Raw genomic sequence first — 17,952 nt, 5'->3', positions numbered from 1 at the left:
AAAGAGAAGGAAAATAAATTCATTGTTCATTAGAAGAAAGAAATTCAGAGTTTAAAAAAGCCGTCTCCCCTAGACTTATAATGAATAATTAAAAGAGTCAACAATGCTGCTGTTTAGGTGTGCTGTTTTAGAATTCTTAACAATACCCTGTTATTGAAAACATGAGAGCATAATTAAAGAAAATATAAATGAATTAGTTGTAGCGATGGATGATTATGTTGTTTTTAGCGGGCTTAGTAGGTTTCTTTTGCTAACAATTTTCCTGGAAATTTATTAACTCTAGACTGCCTATGACTATCTTCATTTTATTCTTTGGGAATATCTTGAGAGATCTATAATCCTATTGTGTATATTGCCAGATGTTAACTACTATTCACATCTTTTAACACCTTTTCTTTGTCAAATGTTTCTACTTAAAACCTCAATGGCACTAGGAACTTTAATGTTCCATAAGATGAAGCTTGTTACCATTTATACTTGGCTTTAATATGACACAGTTGGACACACTGAAACTTGACTCTAGCACAGTGATGTCATTTTGATCCTCTTTGAGAATGAAGGACAACAACCAACCAGTTTGGCTTAAGGAACTAAGATACATGCTGTGGATAGGGACTGGCTTTACCAAATAGCCTTAAAGTCGTTGTGGCAAAGTCTGCCACCAGGAATCTTCTAATAACTGATCTTATGTTTATCTAAAAGATTGCTTAAGGGAAAGGGAAGCAGATAAAATGCTTTAGTTAAGAAATGAGCAGTTAGACACTAGAAACGTAGAGATGACTTTAGAAAGGTACTTGCAGGAGCTAACCAACCCAATTGTGGTTCTCTTTCCAGCATCTTCAATGTTTAGCCGCAAGGGTTTCCCCCCCAGGCAAAAATGTTTCTATAGCCAGCCAGCTGGTTTTGAGTAGACCTCTTCTAAGATCTGTACATATTCCTAGTCTATACCAAGTAAATGGTTTGGTGCTAGCATAGAAGAGGATCCTAAAGTGGTAGATTTATGTCCATTCTCTTATATTTTAACAGGACCTTAGGGACTAGACATGAATTTCCCAGGATTTGGAGGAAACTTTAAGTTGAAGGGAGTATAAGATTATCTTTTCCAAAGGGAAAAAAGTCATCTTTGGAAACTTTTATAGTGAGCTACACTTTCTCCTTTTGCCATCCTTGTTAATAGAGAAGTTAAGTATATGGCAATTGTGAAACTATATGTATATTGAATGGAGTTGTGGAAAAAATAGCATGAATTTTTACTCTTGATTTTTAGAATTATGGGATGGGAGAAAATTGTAAGGAAGGTATATCTGTTTTTCTGCTTCTGAACCATTCATTGAACTGTGTATAATAAAGAACTTGTTCATCTATTTTCACTGACTATAGATGACTCTTTCTAGTTAGCATTGCTAGTTTCACAGAAAATGATTCCTGAGATACAGTGTAAATGTTCAGATATTTGGGACAGAGGAGGAGAGGAGTGAATATGATACCATGGTAGAGTGGAAATATCCCAAAGTTCTGAAATTCTGAGTAATTGGTCTCTGAGGGATATAACAGAAAAGTCCCTGTAGCAAATCTTAATCCACTGAACTGTTGGAAGGCTTCACAGTAAAATGCTCCTGAGGTGAATGACATCCTATTCTCGAAGTTTCTAGTTTGAAAACCCAGGAACACCTTTGCATAAATATCCCCAGAGTGCCCCTGGGGGCAGAATGCAGAGTGTGGACCAGGCTACCAAAAACTTGCAGCTGGTTTGCAGAGTGGCTGTGCTAACCCATTTTGGAATTGGCATTAAAGTATGTAGAATGCCCCACCTGACAAGTCTAAGCTGACCAAAACCTAAAAATAAGCAGAGCTCATATAGCCTTCATCCCATAAATCATCATGAAATCATGTCAGCTGTGATGTTCAAGGTATTTGTTCTAGGAATTGAGGATATGGAGAGGTATAAGGTATGATGTATCCCTGTCTCTAAGGACTCTCTGTCGTGGCTGTTTGTCCATGTAGAAATGTATTCTTTAAATGATACCTGTGCCCATGATATGGCAAACAGAGCTCTGGACTAAGATAGCCAACTCTTCCAGTAATTTGCTGTTCTGAGCAGTGATTTCCCTCTCTTCTAAGCTTTAATTTCCTCATTTGTAAAAAGAAAAAGTTAGGCTAAGTAACCTCTTCCAGCTTTAAAATTTCATATTTCTAAGAATACCTTTTGATCACTAGTGAGGAATAAAGTTTTATATTATATTTATTATTGCTATTACCTTTGAAACACGCATTATATTGGGAGTTCTGTTTTCAGTGAATTTAAAAGTTAATGGTAAGGGAAAAAAACAAAATAACCAGCAAATACAAGAGGAAACTATCACAAGTCATATTTAGAGCAGGGTGATGGTGGTGCTAAAGAATATCATTGTCTTTCTCCCACTTCTGGACAAATGAAAGTTCCAGGTAAAGCTAGAATTAAGGAAAGAAAAAAATATAATGATCTGAACATTCTAATGATCTTCCATGCCCTCTTGTCTCCTACTCCATTTTTTTTTGTACGCTGTTCCCCTAACCAGAGAACTGTCATGGACTCTTGATATAGTCTGAAATCAGTTTGGGGTAGAAATCCTTCTCTGCGATATTCCATCTTCAGATCACAGAGGCAATCCCTGAGAATAGAGGGAGGCAGAACTAGAGGTAGAAAGAGCGTACAAGACTTGAGTCAGAAAAATACTTTTTTTACCTCACACATCTTCCTCTCTGTGTGATCATAGACAGATCGCTTATATTCTCCTAGCCTCATTTTTCCGTCTGTGTAACAAGAAAGCGTGTTCTACTTACATCACAGAGTAGCTGAAGAACAAATGAAGTAACATGTAAAACTCATTGCCAAGAACCATTTATGTCGTAGCTACAAGACTGTAAGCAAAGAAACTTGGAAAAACTTACGAGCTCTGATCAGTAGAATGACCAGCTGTGACTTAGAGAAGCAGTTAGGAAGTATGCTGCTCACCTTCTGACAGCATTTGTGGATCCATTATTAGTGACTGGGAGCATTTTTTCATGTGGTTGTTGTTAGGCTTGCTTTTTTTTCCTTTATAATTTTAGCTGCATTTGGTTTTGTTTCCATTTTTAAAAAAATTTTATGTAGTATGCTTTCTTGTTAACCAACTTATAGTGGTACATTTTGGGGTTCTAGACCCTCTATTTTGAATTTTCCTTCCAATAGAGTCATACCCAAGAGGTTAGACCTCTACAATACAATCTTCACTGTTGGTTTAACTTTGTAATCATTAAGAAAAGAGTAAGAAAGGAGCTCATATTAGTCCTTTCTTCTTAGTTTAATCCTGTGGTGGTAGTGGGGGGGGGGGGGGGGGTTTCCCTTGGTTGTTTTTTGTTTTGTTTTATTTGAAGGGGGTCTGCCTTCCCCTTGAGGCTATTTGAAAAATGTAATGAGCATTTTCTCCTGACTTTAGCCTTCTTGAGAAATATTTCTGTGGATATACAGTTGGCAGATTTGGGACCTCGGATTTGGTTCTCTAATCTGAGAGATAACGGGGCTCATCTTTCCTTTGTATTCAAAAGCTACAAGACATGACTAGACTACAAGATTAAACACTGCAGTTACTGGATGATTCAGGGTACTGCGGTTTATGCTATAAACAGTGAAAGTATGGTCTTAAAATATCTTGCAACCGGAAAATAATGTAATCACTATGACTTTAACTCTGTTACACAACATATGAAACATTATTTTCTCTTCTCTTCTCATACTTCCACTGCCCCCTTATTTATATTCAGTGTCCCCAACTGCATTTGAGGCTATTACCGATCCCTGCAGTGCCCACCAGGGAGTGGTATAGCACTCCCTTAGGGAACCTCTGTAACTTGGAGGCTCTCAGCTAATGCCCTCCTTTCCTCTTCTGTATTTTCTCTGTGTGTGTGTATGTGTCTGTGTGTGTGTGTACAAACATATATGCACACAGATGCTTTCAATCTAAGAAATAATTTGAAAAAGACCAGTCCTGCCAAAGTTTGGTCTATTGATGCATTAAGCAGAAAATGTTATTTCCTGAATTTGTTTCTTTATGATTAAGACCAAGTCAACAGAACTTCACATAGACTATAAAAGATAACTTTTTGATATTTCCAATAAGCTTGGGATTTTCATAATTTTATGTAATTTACCAAACAATTCATATTTGTGACAAAGAATAAAAAACCATTGGTTGAGGCTGTCAGTAGATGCAACATTCCTCACCGATATTCCCCTTCTTCTGCAAAGAAGGGAGACTCAACTCTTTCAGATGTGAATTTGGTTATAATAGAAGATATAGTTATGGTCCCCATCCTTTCCCATTTCCATGTCAGTCAATCAACAAGCATTTAATAAGTGCCCACCATAAGCTAGATCCTGGAGGTACAAAGTTAAAAAATTAAATAACTCCTACCTTTAAGAAATATAGTCTGTGTATGTCAGCAGAGAGGAATGTTGGTGTGGATAAGTTAGAGCTACAGATGATTTATCCGCTTCTGTTGGGGTAAAGAAAAGAGGAAAAATAATAAAGAGGAAAATCACTAGAACTGGCTAATTCTAATATTTCTACTTACTGGCTTTTTGATCTTGTAAAAATCAACTCTGTAAGGTTTTTTTTCACCTGTAAAATGGGTATAATACTACTATCTCCCTTACCTAGTTCATAGCTTTTCATGGGTATCAATTCAAGTCCACAAACATTTATTAAGTACCTACTATGGGCAAGGCACTGGGAAGCATACAAGAAGCGACCCCGTTGTCTAAAATTAAGCTATTAGACATAGGACTTTAGACCAACAACAATAAGTTAGGGTCCTTTAATTCTTAGTAATACTGTGGAGACAATTAGGTCAAGAGCTTGTGAAGTTAGCATCATAAATATTATTTGTGTCTCAGTTGGTTAGTGTTTTAAAAAAAAAAAATTTCTTTTGTGGTCCGTATTGTAAATGCTTTAAAAAGAAGTTTCACCTGACCAAAAGTTGGAATTGCTTTATCTGTTATAAACTGTGTTAAAAATAAATAATAAAAAAAAGAAATGACCCCTACCCTGAAGGACTTTAAACTACTAGGGAGATATGATATAACATGTCATCAAATAGCCAATTTTGTTTTTTACTATTAAATATAAGGAAGTATAAGTATAAGGTTCCTGGCCTCTACCCAGCTGGGCAATGTAGCCACTAATTAATAGCAATAAATTTTGCATGTATTAAGTGTTGATTATATTCTATTTCTGGCCTTTTCTTTGGTTACAAAGATCATGAGAATTTCTTTTCCCTGAGGTGTCTGAGTAAGTACTAATGTAAATACTTCTTTATGTATTAATCTTGACTAGAGTAGGAATTTATAAATCTTCTTTCCTCTTTCCCCCCCCCCCCCATTATAGGGAATTCTTCTAGTGTATGATATCACAAACCGCTGGTCCTTTGATGGTATAGATCGATGGATAAAGGAAATTGATGAGGTAAGTATGTATGGTTTTTGGATACAGAGACATATCAGGAAAAGCTCAGACTTTTCTAAAATAGTAAATTTGGAAAGATGCAGCTACTATCCCTACCACCCTTGAGAAGGGCCTCCGGTGATGATAATCTGAATGAAGCAGAACAGTGATTGGAGCTGTCTGGCTTAGATAGCCTGTTAAGATGTCAATCTATTTTATTCTCTCCTACAGCCCATGAAACTAGAAAACCAGAGAAGAAAAAACTTCTTGATTTCTGTTAGAAATGAAAATGCAAGAAAAATACCCATGCATTGCTTTAGTAGTAAAACTGTCCCTGAAGCCACCTCCTTCCTTTCTTTATGCCTCAATGCCAAGTTCTTTCTTTACCTGACACAGGTCTGAATTGTTTCTCCCTGCAGCACGCTCCTGGTGTTCCCCGAATTTTGGTGGGAAATAGGCTCCACCTGGCCTTCAAGCGGCAGGTGCCAACAGAGCAGGCCCGCTCCTATGCCGAAAAGAACTGCATGACATTCTTTGAGGTCAGCCCACTGTGCAACTTTAATGTGATTGAGTCCTTCACAGAGCTGTCCCGGATTGTTCTCATGCGACATGGCATGGAGAAGATCTGGAGGCCCAACAGAGGTGAGGAAAGCTCTGGTAACTTTAGTGTAACCATAGGGGTAACGTAGTAGGGGTTGAAAATGGGGTAGTCCTTGCCTTAGGTATCAAGAGAGGAGCTTAGCTATAGCAGGCTCTAGTTGACAAGTTGTCACATTCTTCAGTATGAACAGTGGCCTAGTTTCGTGAAATTGCCTTGTTTTGTTCAACTTCAGTGCTGTCTAGTACCAACTACCCTTCACTTTTCATCCCTTCTCTTCACTCATTCTTGTTCTTTCACAGGACTTGTCATATATAGTAGGAATATATAGAAAGATCACTTGAGCTAAGTGTTTCTTAAAATATTAAATTGAAAAAAGAAGCAGCCCTGAGATCCATAGGCTTATGTATGTCTTATGTCTTCATCTTCCTTGGAGAAAGGCGAAAGACTGTCCTTGCACCCTTCTACATTGACTCCTTACTGTCTGCCCTTTTGTAACTCCTCTGCTCCTTCCTAGCTCCATTTGATGATTGGGGGAAAGGGAAGAGGCATTGAAGTGAAAGAAAGTGCAGTAGAGACCTAACTAGAGAGGCTAAGTGAGCCTGATGGGAGTGACTTCTGCTCTTCTAACCTCTAATAACTAGAGGTTTTAGTGTACATGCTTCTAACATTTAGGTGACTTAGGGGTTGTTTTGAAATGTTCTTTAAGTTCAGTTCTAAGGTCTATGTTCTAATTTCAAATGTTTCTGCATATAACAAGGAAAGTTATTAAGAAAAAGAGACATCAATTAAAATATCCCTTCCTTTTTTGAGAAACGTAGACCCTGAAATTCATACCTTACTCCCCTGTGTTAAGGGAGCCCCCCAAAATTCATTCTAATTTCAAAGAAAGCAAAATTGAACAATTGATGTGTATTTATAGTGAGCATATTCTTTTTAGGTCAAATTTTTAATAGAGTTATAGTTTTATGTGCAGTATGTATATGTATAGTACATTGGCACCTTGAGTATCATCAATTTGTATAGTACGTTTATGTATTTTACTATCTAAAATTACAAAAATTTATAATTACAGGTTTACTTGTGATATTTTTGAACATCTCAATGGAGTAGTGAAAAGAACATGGAATCTGGAGTCAGAAAGACCTGTATGACCTTTAGGAAAATCACTTAACCTCTCTGGGCTTCAGTTTCCTTATTTCTTATAAAAGAAATTTTTGAACTAGATAATCTAAGATTCCATCCAGTTTGAAAAACCTTATGACTATTTGACAGCCAAATCTTTGCTCACAAGCTCCAAATATAACATTACTCCTATGGGAAAACAATATCTGTTTTATGTTTGTAACTCTCTTTCCAGAAATGTGTTACTCCCTATAATGAGTAACACGTTCACTCCAGTTGAAGGCCTTCTAAATTGCAAGAAGGCTGCAAAGTTGTACTAACCTCAACGTCTCCTTTTGCTGGACATCAGTAGCTAGTCCATTCCCATTGGCCTTTGGGTGACAGCACACAGTGGTTTTCTGTTTCCTTTAGCCTAAATAAATTAAACAGTATTTGATTCATTTAGAATTGAGGGTTGCCACAAAATGATATCTTATGCAAGAAAACGTGTTTGGTATTTTTCCAATAAGCAATTAGTTTTTAAATCTAGAAAAGAGATATTAGGATCTATTGTGACTTGGTCCAAAAAAAACCAAACCCATTGTTATATATAATCTCTTTGTATAGATTAATTCCTAAATAGTAAGATAAGAAGACTGAAAGCTCGTATTTTAAAGAAAACACTGCAGGTCCAGAAAAAAGCCTTTGTTTCAGCAAAGCAATATTTCAGTGTTGTCCTCAGCACTTCTCAGACCCAGGAGTAATTTTCATTATTCCCTTCTCTTGTTGGACAGACAGACAGGAGAGGGGTGCCATCAAGTGGACAACTGAAGCTGTCCTATCGCTTTTCATAAACACTTTCCTTTCCTTTTAGTAAGTGAGCTGAGGGGATATTCTGTTGGCAGCATGTCACAGCATAAAGCACACTGGTCTGAGATGCAGAAAATCTCACTTCAAGTCCTAGCTCTAAAACAGACAGTGGAATTAGGGGGCTGGATTTAGAACCAGAGGGCCTGGGTGATATGATCCAAGATTTTAGAACTGAAAAGAACTTAGAAATCCACTTAACTGCATTGTGAACTTGGGCAAGGCATTTAATCACTCTTGGGCCCCATTTTCCTCATCTGTAACAATGGGTTGGACTAGTGAACTCCAAAGCCTCTTCTAGCTCCAGATCTAGGATAGTGTGTTCTTTCTGTTCTGCTTCCTTTGTTGCTTTCACTTTAGCACTGCTCCTAATTAAACCAGTTAAACTCAAATGGTCTTTTAACTTTATTTTCAGTGTCCAAAAATTCTTTCCCTTTGATAAGAAAATTTTGTCACTCATCTGCTAATTCTATAGGGGAAAAAACATCTTTGCTACATACCAGAGATGTAACCTTGCTAATGCTAGAAATTTACCTTCTTTTCTGTTTTGTCTTTCCCTCAGTGTTCAGTTTACAGGACCTCTGCTGTCGAGCAATTGTCTCCTGTACTCCAGTCCATCTCATTGACAAGCTTCCACTGCCTGTCACCATCAAAAGTCACCTGAAATCCTTCTCTATGGCCAATGGGATGAATGCGGTGATGATGCATGGACGCTCATATTCCCTGGCTAGTAGTGGGGGTGGGAGTGGCAGCAAAGGCAATAGCCTGAAGAGGTCCAAGTCTATCCGTCCTCCACAGAGCCCCCCACAGAACTGCTCACGAAGCAACTGCAAGATCTCTTAGCAAAACGAAGAACTCAGTGAGCGTAAAGACACCCACACCCACCCACCCATGTACAAATGTTTGCACATTCAACTCTCTTAAAAGAAAAAAGAAAAAAAAGGAGCCCGCTGTTATTCCTTGGTTACTCTCTTGCCAGGGTATTTCACTTAGGGAACGTTCCTGATGGTGTGCTTGGAGTCTTGGGTTGGCTGGATCCCATGTCATTGGCAGGGAAGACTTGGACCCTACCCCCTACCTGGAAAGCTTTGGGACTTCCTCTTCACTTAGGCACAGAGAGGGTGGAAAAAATATATATGCTTGCTGGGAGGGAAAACAATTTAGCTAGTCTCAAAAGGAATGGATTAGTGGAGACTAAAGAGGCATAGGGTGTGGCGAGGGGAACCTGTGCTACCGCATGAACCCATAAACTCATAAATGAATTGCCGGTGCTATAGAGGTCCTTGATTTAAAATACAAAAAAAAAAAAAAAAAAGACTGAAAGGGTTTGGGGGTATGGCAGATTTGCAGTGGAAAATGCTGCTGTTGCCAAAAAAAAATAAGCTCTTGGGGAGCTGGCTGTTAAGGATTTTAAAGGAAGCTTTGCCTGCCTTTTTCACTTATTTATATAGAAGTATATATAATATCTCACTTTTTTGGGTAAATTTTTAAAAAGCAGTCAGGGAAACCTTTATGCAGCCATGTGATAAAGCATTGCACTCATGACTGTGCATCTGCTATGGGGAAATGAAAACACTTTAAGGAAAGCTATGAACTGATACAGGTGTTTTGCAGTAGCAGGTATTTTTGATGTTTGAGTACTCTTTCCACAAAGATAATAAGGAATTTTCTGTTAAAGCTTGAAATGTTCTTTCTTTGGATACACTTCACCCCAGTGGGAAAACAGGAAGAATGTTGTGCATTAAATGAAGACGCCAGTAGGAAGAGGGAGGAGTGCTGACTGGGAGTTGGCTTTACTTTGCACATCCTCTGCCTGCTTTTTGGTAGCTGTGCTGAATACATCTGGACTGACTTGCTGTGGGTCTCTTCACCTGTGTCATACAGTATTGGGGTAATGGCGGCCCGGCAAGAGAGCAAAAGCACGGTCACTTAAAGCTGGAGGTGCACGCTTAGAGAAGCACAGGGCTCAATTCTGGAGTCATTCTGGATTTCATCTGTTTACAGCTTCCTTGTCCCTTTGGCTCTGCTCCCATCCTCTCCATTTTCACGCATCATACATCACTCCCTGCTTCTGAAGGCATGAAAGCTTCAGCAGGCCTCCAAACTGAAAGGTTTCACAGTGAGAAAAAAATCTGGGAGTTGCTCCAGTATATTTTTATTTTAACACTGTTCTCACATGCTCCCATGACCCAGTATGTTCTTTTGCTAGGGGAAATGTGCTGCTCCAAACTGGCCAGGGAAATCATTCATTAAATGCAATGCTTTCTTCACATTTGTTGCTTAATAGACGAACCTTGTGCCAGCATTTTCCAGAATGAAAGGCCCTAAGCTATTCGCAAGTTGTTAAATACTTGATTAAGGGAAACCTAGGAATAGTAGAGCTACTTTTATCCTTAGTCTTTTGCAGAGATAGTGAATCCATGATTCTGGACTCTTGGACTCCATCTGACATAGAGAAGTAGACACTGTCCATCTTCATGACTGTAAATGTGCTTGCTACACATTCTTCTTTGTAAATTATGCATAAAATTGACTTGATTTTCCCAACAGCCTCAGCATACTAATCTAATATTTTTATCACTCCTTTTCCTTAAAAAACATGCTTTTCTCTACTGTCTATCAGAAAACAGAATAAGCATAGCCACCAACTGAAACTGTCTTAAATCAGTGAATAGTGTAGTGGTGTTCGTCTGCCCAAAGCCCTGGGTGCTGGTTTACAGGCATCTCTAGACTGGAGTTCTTTGCAATCTAGTGCACTGTGAACCAAGAGCTCCCATTGTCAACACTTAATAGATTTGTCATCAACTCATTAGATTCTGTGGGGTGAATTTGGGAGATAAATAATTATCTTTAACATGACAGAAATAGCTTCTTTTGTTTGGTCCATGAGGACCACTGAAGATGCCTTCTAGAAACTAAATGTGTGTCCCAAAAGACTGGTGACAAAAAAAAAAAAAAAATCCTATTGTGTTTTGACACTCATTGCCCTCAGCTTGGGATTGATTCTTGTGCTCCTCCCACTTCTTTAAGCCTTTCCCACTGAGTTCTGTCTCATCCACATTTGTGCCTGGGAGGTGTGTTGGGCTTGAGTCACATCGGTGCTGTATTCTACCTCTTCCCAACTCAGTGTTGGTGTGGCCACCAACCGCAGCTGCTCCGACCTTTCCAAGAGCATAGACTGCCCTCAGCAAGCACACACAGCTGGTGGTAGCTGGCCAGGAGCATCCTTCAGTGTATTAGTTGCATCTTCATCTCCTTTCCCTTTCTCCAAAGACTTCATAACAAATCCCAAACATGAGTTTCCCAAATCAAGTCCCACTGCTTTTTAGAAGCTCATGCATTTCATGAGCAGAGTAAAATGTGCTTAGCATATATGGGCAAATGGTCCCCTACTGGGCCTTCCTAGGAAGTGAAGGCTGCCAGTATTTAAGAATCCCATAGCCATCACCTCATCAAATCCAGTGGAGCAGAAGACAATCATCATCTTCAAAACCGAATATTGAGGGAAACATGGGCTAACGAATGAATTGGGATAGCCGTGGGAGTTCTTGTTGTTGGACTTGGGGAGCCTTTTCTGGAACAGACTCTCTCACTGCCTCTTGGGGAATTCTGAGTCGTATCCTCTTATGATCTGGAGGAACACCCATCCACTAACTGATTGCAGTTTGATATGTGGGGGCAGGGATTGAGTTTCTTGCCTTTATAGCAGAGAGGAAATGAGATGATAGTTTAGGCTCATTATAACCTTTGTCTCCCATTTCTGACCCTCTCCCTAGCTTTTCTGTGCTAAAAGTCAAACCTAGAAGATCCTACGGACACCTAGCCAAAAACTGGATCTGTTTTCGTCAGAAGTTTCGAACAAACAATGGACTTGGGGATTGGGAGTGGGGTGGCATGGGGAGGAAGGGCTTGAGGAAGTGAAGGGTTTTGGCATTTATGATATCAACACTATTCTTAGCTGCTGTTTTGACACTTGTACCATTCCTGTGTTCTATTTGACTTTTTATTTCTTTGTACAGTAAATGTAATTCAGCTGTGATATACATGTTTGGTTTTATATAAATTAAAGTCTCCTTGTTTTTAAACAACCAGAAGGCTCGCAGAAATTAGTTTGAGTTGGTGTGATTCTTTTTTTCTAGATAGCTCTGGTCTTTTGACTCCCATGTTGAAGACAGTGGGAGTGAAAATCCTTGGATTTCCCACTGATTGCCAGTTGTAAGGCCCCCCATCTCTAATTCCTCTCCCTGGGTGGTCGTCTGAGTCTCACAATCAGAGCTACAGAGTTAGAGCTAGTTTGTGGCCACTTAATTGACCTCAAGGGCTTTGTTGACAGATGCAGACTCTACCACCCTGGCCTCTCTTGGGTCCCCTATCAGTGAATGTGCCATTCTGGCAGTGTCCTGACCTCTACTTACCCTGCAGCATTCAAACTCACATTTATTTTCCTCCAGGCCTCTAGTGGCTTATGTGGTGCTGAGACTTTCCCAAGTCTTCAGTTAGCACTTAGGCTTCAGCTGGGAGGTCCAGGGGGTAGGTTCTAATCGTGCCACAAGCAGTCTAGCCAGTTTCGTTTGTGTGCTTTCAGCTGAAGAACTAATGCAAACGCTTGTTTCCAAGGAAGGTATTAAGTGGGAAAGTAAAGGACAGATAGCTTCAACCTATTGTGTGGTCTGGCCCAGAAAGGAGTTGAATGGATTTTTCGATCTACCAGTCTGCCTAGTGCAAGGCCAACATTTCTCTTCCTCCTGGTTAGTAAGCCTTTTTCTAATTATTTTTCTCTTCCCATACCCTCCTGGGTCGGGAGAAAACACTGATGTATGTGTGTGCCGGAAATCCGAATAGCAGCTGCGGAGTGGGAAGATAAAAAGGGTAGAAATTTGATCAAAAAAGAGTAAATAAACATTCTTCTAGGACAGAGTGGCTGATGCCTGGGGTAGTTTTGAAAATGCCCTGTGATCTCTGATCGCTGTGAGCCATCCAAACAAAGGCTGGTGTGAATGCAGGTGCTCAGCAAGCAGCAGGAGGAGAGATCCTGTTGTCCTGCACTGTCAATGGTAACAGAGAACAAGTAGGGGTTAGCGGAGAGGGCAAAGGGTAAAGTACAGAAACGGGCTGAGCGAAGCAGATGACTCATGTGCAGCTGTAAAATGGTTGAGTCCAAGCTACATCACAAGGTTATCATAGTTTCCCAGGTTGCCAGAGCTAACCAGGGTGGTCTGCTCTTTGAGAGCAATGGTCCTGGGGGAGGGGGGTGTCAGGATCCCTCATTTGTGTTGCTGGCTGCCCTGCTGACATCATGTGAGACCTTGGATGAATCACATGCCTGGATTTTTTTATCTCCCATGAGAGTGATACTTATCCTCCAGGCATTTGGTGAGATGTAATGAACTTGAGATCAGAGTAAGTTTCAGCCAAAAACCCAGTGTCAGTAACAATTGTGTTAAGAATTGTGTCCCTCCCAAAAAAAAAAAAAAAACCCATCCCAGCATTATTGCTTATACCAACACAAATACCAAAAAGACTCCAAACCCGGAACCTGGGGTTCTTTGGTCATCCTTTTATGTACACATTACCAAAGGTCTTCTTAAGATTGGGGGTCTCCCCGAGTCTCCTTGGAAAGCTGACTGAATGGGGGGGTTTCTCCTTTTCATACCCCACGTCAAGCATTCAAAATACAGCCAGTCTTGAACTTTATGGGGGATGTGCAGGTTATTGAGACCCCTAAATTGTTCTTTCTCTTCGTACCAGACTTTGCTTATACAGTGGGGGGTGGGGGGAATGAGTTTCCTCTTTAATTTACATTTTTAGCTTAGGGTAGCTGGTGGTACTGTGGATGGAGTGCTAGGTCTGAAGTTAGGTTCAAATCTGGCCACAGATGCTAGCTGTGTGTGTGTTCATCCTTCGTTGCCAAAGAGGACCATGCCATCAGAGAAATGATGACATGACTTGCACTTGACTTTGTTTTGAGTGAGGCAGGGCTGTGCAGGTCACCAGCCTCACTTGTCCTCCAGAGCCATCTGAATCCGGTGACCAGACATTCATCAGGATGACTGGAGATGATCCAGGATGAGGCAGGTGGGGTTATGTGACTTGCCTAAAGTCACACAGTGAATGTCAAGTGTCTGAGGTGAGATTTGAACTCAGGTCCTCCTGACTCCTGCACTGGTGCTCTTTCCACTGCACCATCTAGCTGCCCCAATGCTATCTGTATGTGCCTGAACAGGTCACTTAATCTTGTTTACCTCAGTTTCCTCATCTGTAAAATGAGCTGGAGAAGGAAATGGCAGACCATTCTGATATCTGAGAAAACCTCAAATGGGGTCACAAAGCACTGGATATGACTGAACAAAAAGATGGATTGTATGTGTGTGTGAGAGATGCACACACAGATGTTTTATTTTCAATGTCATTTTCTAACAAGTCTTCATCTTGTAGTAGAAAGAGAGCTGTCCAGGGAGCCAGGAGGCCTTAGTTTCACATCTTGCCTCAAACACTCACTGTATGACCCTGGGCAAGTCACAACCTCTCAGCACTAGACAACTCTAAAACTCTCCAAGTTGAAGAGAAGGTGCCAACCTGCTTTAGTGGATGGAGTTTCCTCACCTAGGAATTTCCTGTACACATCAGTGAAATCACAGGTTTAGACCCATTTCCTTAAATTATTCACATCCGTAATTTAGCCCTAAAATCCAGTAGTAACACTTGTGTTTACTATGAGGTCCCCAATCTTTCCCTTACTTCATCTTCAACAATTTCACATCATTTCCTGTTCCTTCCCTTATTTTCTCCCCTAATTCCCCTGCCCTCTTCCAACCCTGGGGGCCTTTGCCCAACCTGGCAAAATCTGATTCAGAAATCTCTGGATTCTATTGATTATGTTGCCCTGGGAGAGATGTCTGATCTCAAGGGACTGGAGTCTCTCAAGCTGCGTGCCCTCTTAGTTATCACCACAGATCCCAGGAAGTGGAAAAGCAGTTCCAGAAGAATTGTTAAAAACTATTTCTTTTGAGTTGTGCCCAAACTGAGGTCTGCTAAATTGATGCGATATGGTCGAAGTAACTCTGGATTGCCGATCAGGATCTGATTCTGGTGGTCCTGGATCTGGCACTTATTAGCTTGTGACAGCAAATCTCCCTGAGCATCCTTTTCTATAAAATGAAGGAGTTAAGACTCGGGAGGTGCTCAGGTGTTCCCTTCTGTGACCTTCCTGGACTGGCAGATAGCCTCCCAGCTCTGGATACCAGCTTCTTCCAAAGGCCTTTCCAGCCCCTGCATGGAAAAGGGAGCAGGCCATAAATAAGGTGGCCTTGCAGAGTACCTGTAAGGGAGAACTCTTCAAATACTTTCAGGCATTTTACAAGCTGGGCGCAAGGAAGGGAGGGGTGGTGGTGGCGTGGAACGGTGGGTATAGGGATCAGAAGTGTCAGGAGTCCCTGAACATTCTGCCTGAGAGAACTGTGTGGTCTGCCTTTATAGCACTAGTAAGAGAGGGCTAAGAAAGGAGATTGAAGTTAGTACTCTCAGCTCAGCCCTAAAGGGAACACAGCTTTCCACCTCATCTTATCTCCCAGCCACTAACAGTTTGCTGCCCAGCTTACAGGGTCCTCTCAGGCTGGCACAGCTGGGACAGTGCCTGGGCTGCCCAGGTAAACACAATGGGCAGGGGAGCCTGTCTGGCCTAGCTGAGATCCCAGGCCCAGAGCCAGACTTCCTTCTCTCATTAGTTGGAGGAGGGAGCAAGTACTGTGGTGTCTTCCTCCATTTGCTGGCCAGTGACTGTTTTTTCTCCCTGTTTCTTGTTTTGAGAATGCCAAGCACTTCTGATCTGCCTCTTGGGTCAAAAGGTCAGACTCCAGGGTCACTGGGACTTTTTTTTTTACTTTAAATGTCAGAGGAAATCACTCCCTGGAGTCCCCAGACCTCTGAGGACTGTGCTGATGGATTGAAAAGGGCAGATTCTTGGTGGGCCCTTTGTCCTGCTACCCCACTTTTGATCTTTCTTGTGGGAGGGCTCAGGGTTTTCCCTACCCTCCCTTCTACTTCCAAGCCTTTTAAAGGGGCCCTGGCCCTCCAGGGCTGGAGCCAGAGTCTTGCAAGAGCAGTATCTCCTCAGAAATTCATGTTGCAGTGCAAGTCCTCCTCCTCCTCAGCTGGCCTCTCAGAAACAGACTTGTCCTGGGGCTTTACCTTGTTTGAGGTTGGGAAGAGGAGGAGGTAACAGAGGAGAGAAGACAAGAGATGGGGACCAAGTCACTTTAAACTGAAGATTTAAATATATTAAATCACTCATAAAACAGCCTGCTATTTTCTCAAAAGGGGTTGAGACGCCACCTTTGTATATACTAATGTTATGACCCTAGTACGGAAACATTCGAAAAATGGCCTGCTGAATATTAACCAATATAGAAAGTCAACATATTGCTGGAGAAAGAGGCACTCTACTGGAAGTCAAGAGAGCACCGCTACCAGCTCACTGTGTGTGCTAGGACTAGTTACTGCCCATCTCTGGGCCCCAATTTCCTCATCTCTAAAGTGGAGAGGATTCCACCAGATGGCCTTCTCCTGCTAATGTACTTGAGTCCCTGGACTTTTTGTTCCTTCTTTGGCAGTTTTCCCCACCCTAAAGGATAGGTGGGAGGTCATCAAAAATGGAAGAGTCCAGAATGGGGGTAGGGGGTATGGTTCTTTCTGGAAACAGGAAATTGTTCTCCCCTCACAGCTAGTGTTGTATTTACCTGTTTTGCCTGGATAGTAACCAGATGTAGGAACAAGTTTCCCTTGGATTCTTTTTTTTTTTTCCACTAGAAAATGTTCTGGATCTGCAGTCAAAAGGGCCTGGGGTTGTAGGATCTTGAACAAATCCCTTCCTGGAGCCCCAGTTTGCTCAAACCCAACTCTAAATCTGTCCTCTGCACACTATTATATTTTTGTGCCCCCCTGCTATTTATTTATTAGGTTCTGAGAATGTAGGGTTGGATCCCTATGGTATCATCAAGGATCATTCATTCCAACCAAAGAGATAAGATATCTGTGGCAGAGTAAACAATGCCAGGCGGTGGATGATAAGAACCTGAATGATAAGTACAGACAAATGTTGTAAAAGTTCAAAAAAGATAAGAGATGCCTGGCTTGAGATGGGTTAGGAAAAGCTTTGCAGCAGGGTTCAATTTGAGTTGGCCATTGAAAGACAGAATTTTGGGTAGATGACAAGTGGTCATTGGACATATTCACAGTATTCTGGTGAAAGTACACAGATATCCTGTGTTTCTAGAAGCAAAGTCGAACTTTAAAATTTCACTTAGTGTGAGGAAACCTGGATTTTCATTGGAGCCTTGGCATTATTGATGTGTGACCTGGGTAGAGACACGGAACTCGGGAAATCATAAAATAGTAAACAGAGCATGAGACCTCAGTTCTAGTCTCTGTTCTGCTATTAGGTGTGTGACCTTGACTTGGTCACTTGACTTCCCTGGGCCGGTTTCCCCACTTGTAAACCGTGTACATTGGACTTGAGCTTGACTTCCAAGGCCCTACCTAGTTCTAAGAGTGTGTTGTACTCATTTTCTGTCAGTAAAATGATGCATGCCAAGATCGACACCCCTAAAGGACCCTCAAGAAAGGTGAAACATGGATTTGGGGCCATCCTAGGCTGGGTGAATAGTGAGGCAGTGCTCTCTCTGGGAATAGAAGGAGAGTTTACAAGAAGTGTTCTTCGCCACTCCACACTCTTTTGTGTGTTTTTCCTCATGCTGGGGGCGGGTAACACATGGGAGGAGGCTTGACCAATCATCTATGTATCTTCCCTGAAAATAGATGCTCCCTTTCTCTTGGCTCCCATCCTTATCCCATGGTAGGAGCCTTGATTTCCCTAATTGATCTGCCAAGACAGAGTTAGTCTGAGGTTAGTGGCGCTTCCATTCC

At 41.2% G+C, this 17,952-nt stretch overlaps 1 protein-coding gene across 1 annotated transcript in view; it reads left to right on the top strand.

Moving 5' to 3' along the window:
* RAB40C (RAB40C, member RAS oncogene family) overlaps positions 1-9,293 on the top strand; it is an 80,694-nt gene extending 71,401 nt beyond the window's left edge. Inside the window, exons 5-7 of the mRNA XM_072601608.1 lie at positions 5,406-5,483; positions 5,882-6,104; positions 8,594-9,293. Coding sequence (XP_072457709.1) covers positions 5,406-5,483; positions 5,882-6,104; positions 8,594-8,874 — 582 coding nt within the window. The 3' untranslated portion in view covers positions 8,875-9,293. The remainder of the gene's footprint in view (positions 1-5,405; positions 5,484-5,881; positions 6,105-8,593) is intronic.
* Positions 9,294-17,952: the final 8,659 nt, after the last annotated feature.

This window comes from Notamacropus eugenii, chromosome 1 (genome assembly GCF_028372415.1).
Source record: "Notamacropus eugenii isolate mMacEug1 chromosome 1, mMacEug1.pri_v2, whole genome shotgun sequence".
Lineage (NCBI taxonomy): Eukaryota > Metazoa > Chordata > Mammalia > Diprotodontia > Macropodidae > Notamacropus > Notamacropus eugenii.
The sequence above is the reverse complement of the archived record's forward strand: the minus strand, read 5'-3'. Positions and strand labels throughout refer to the sequence as shown.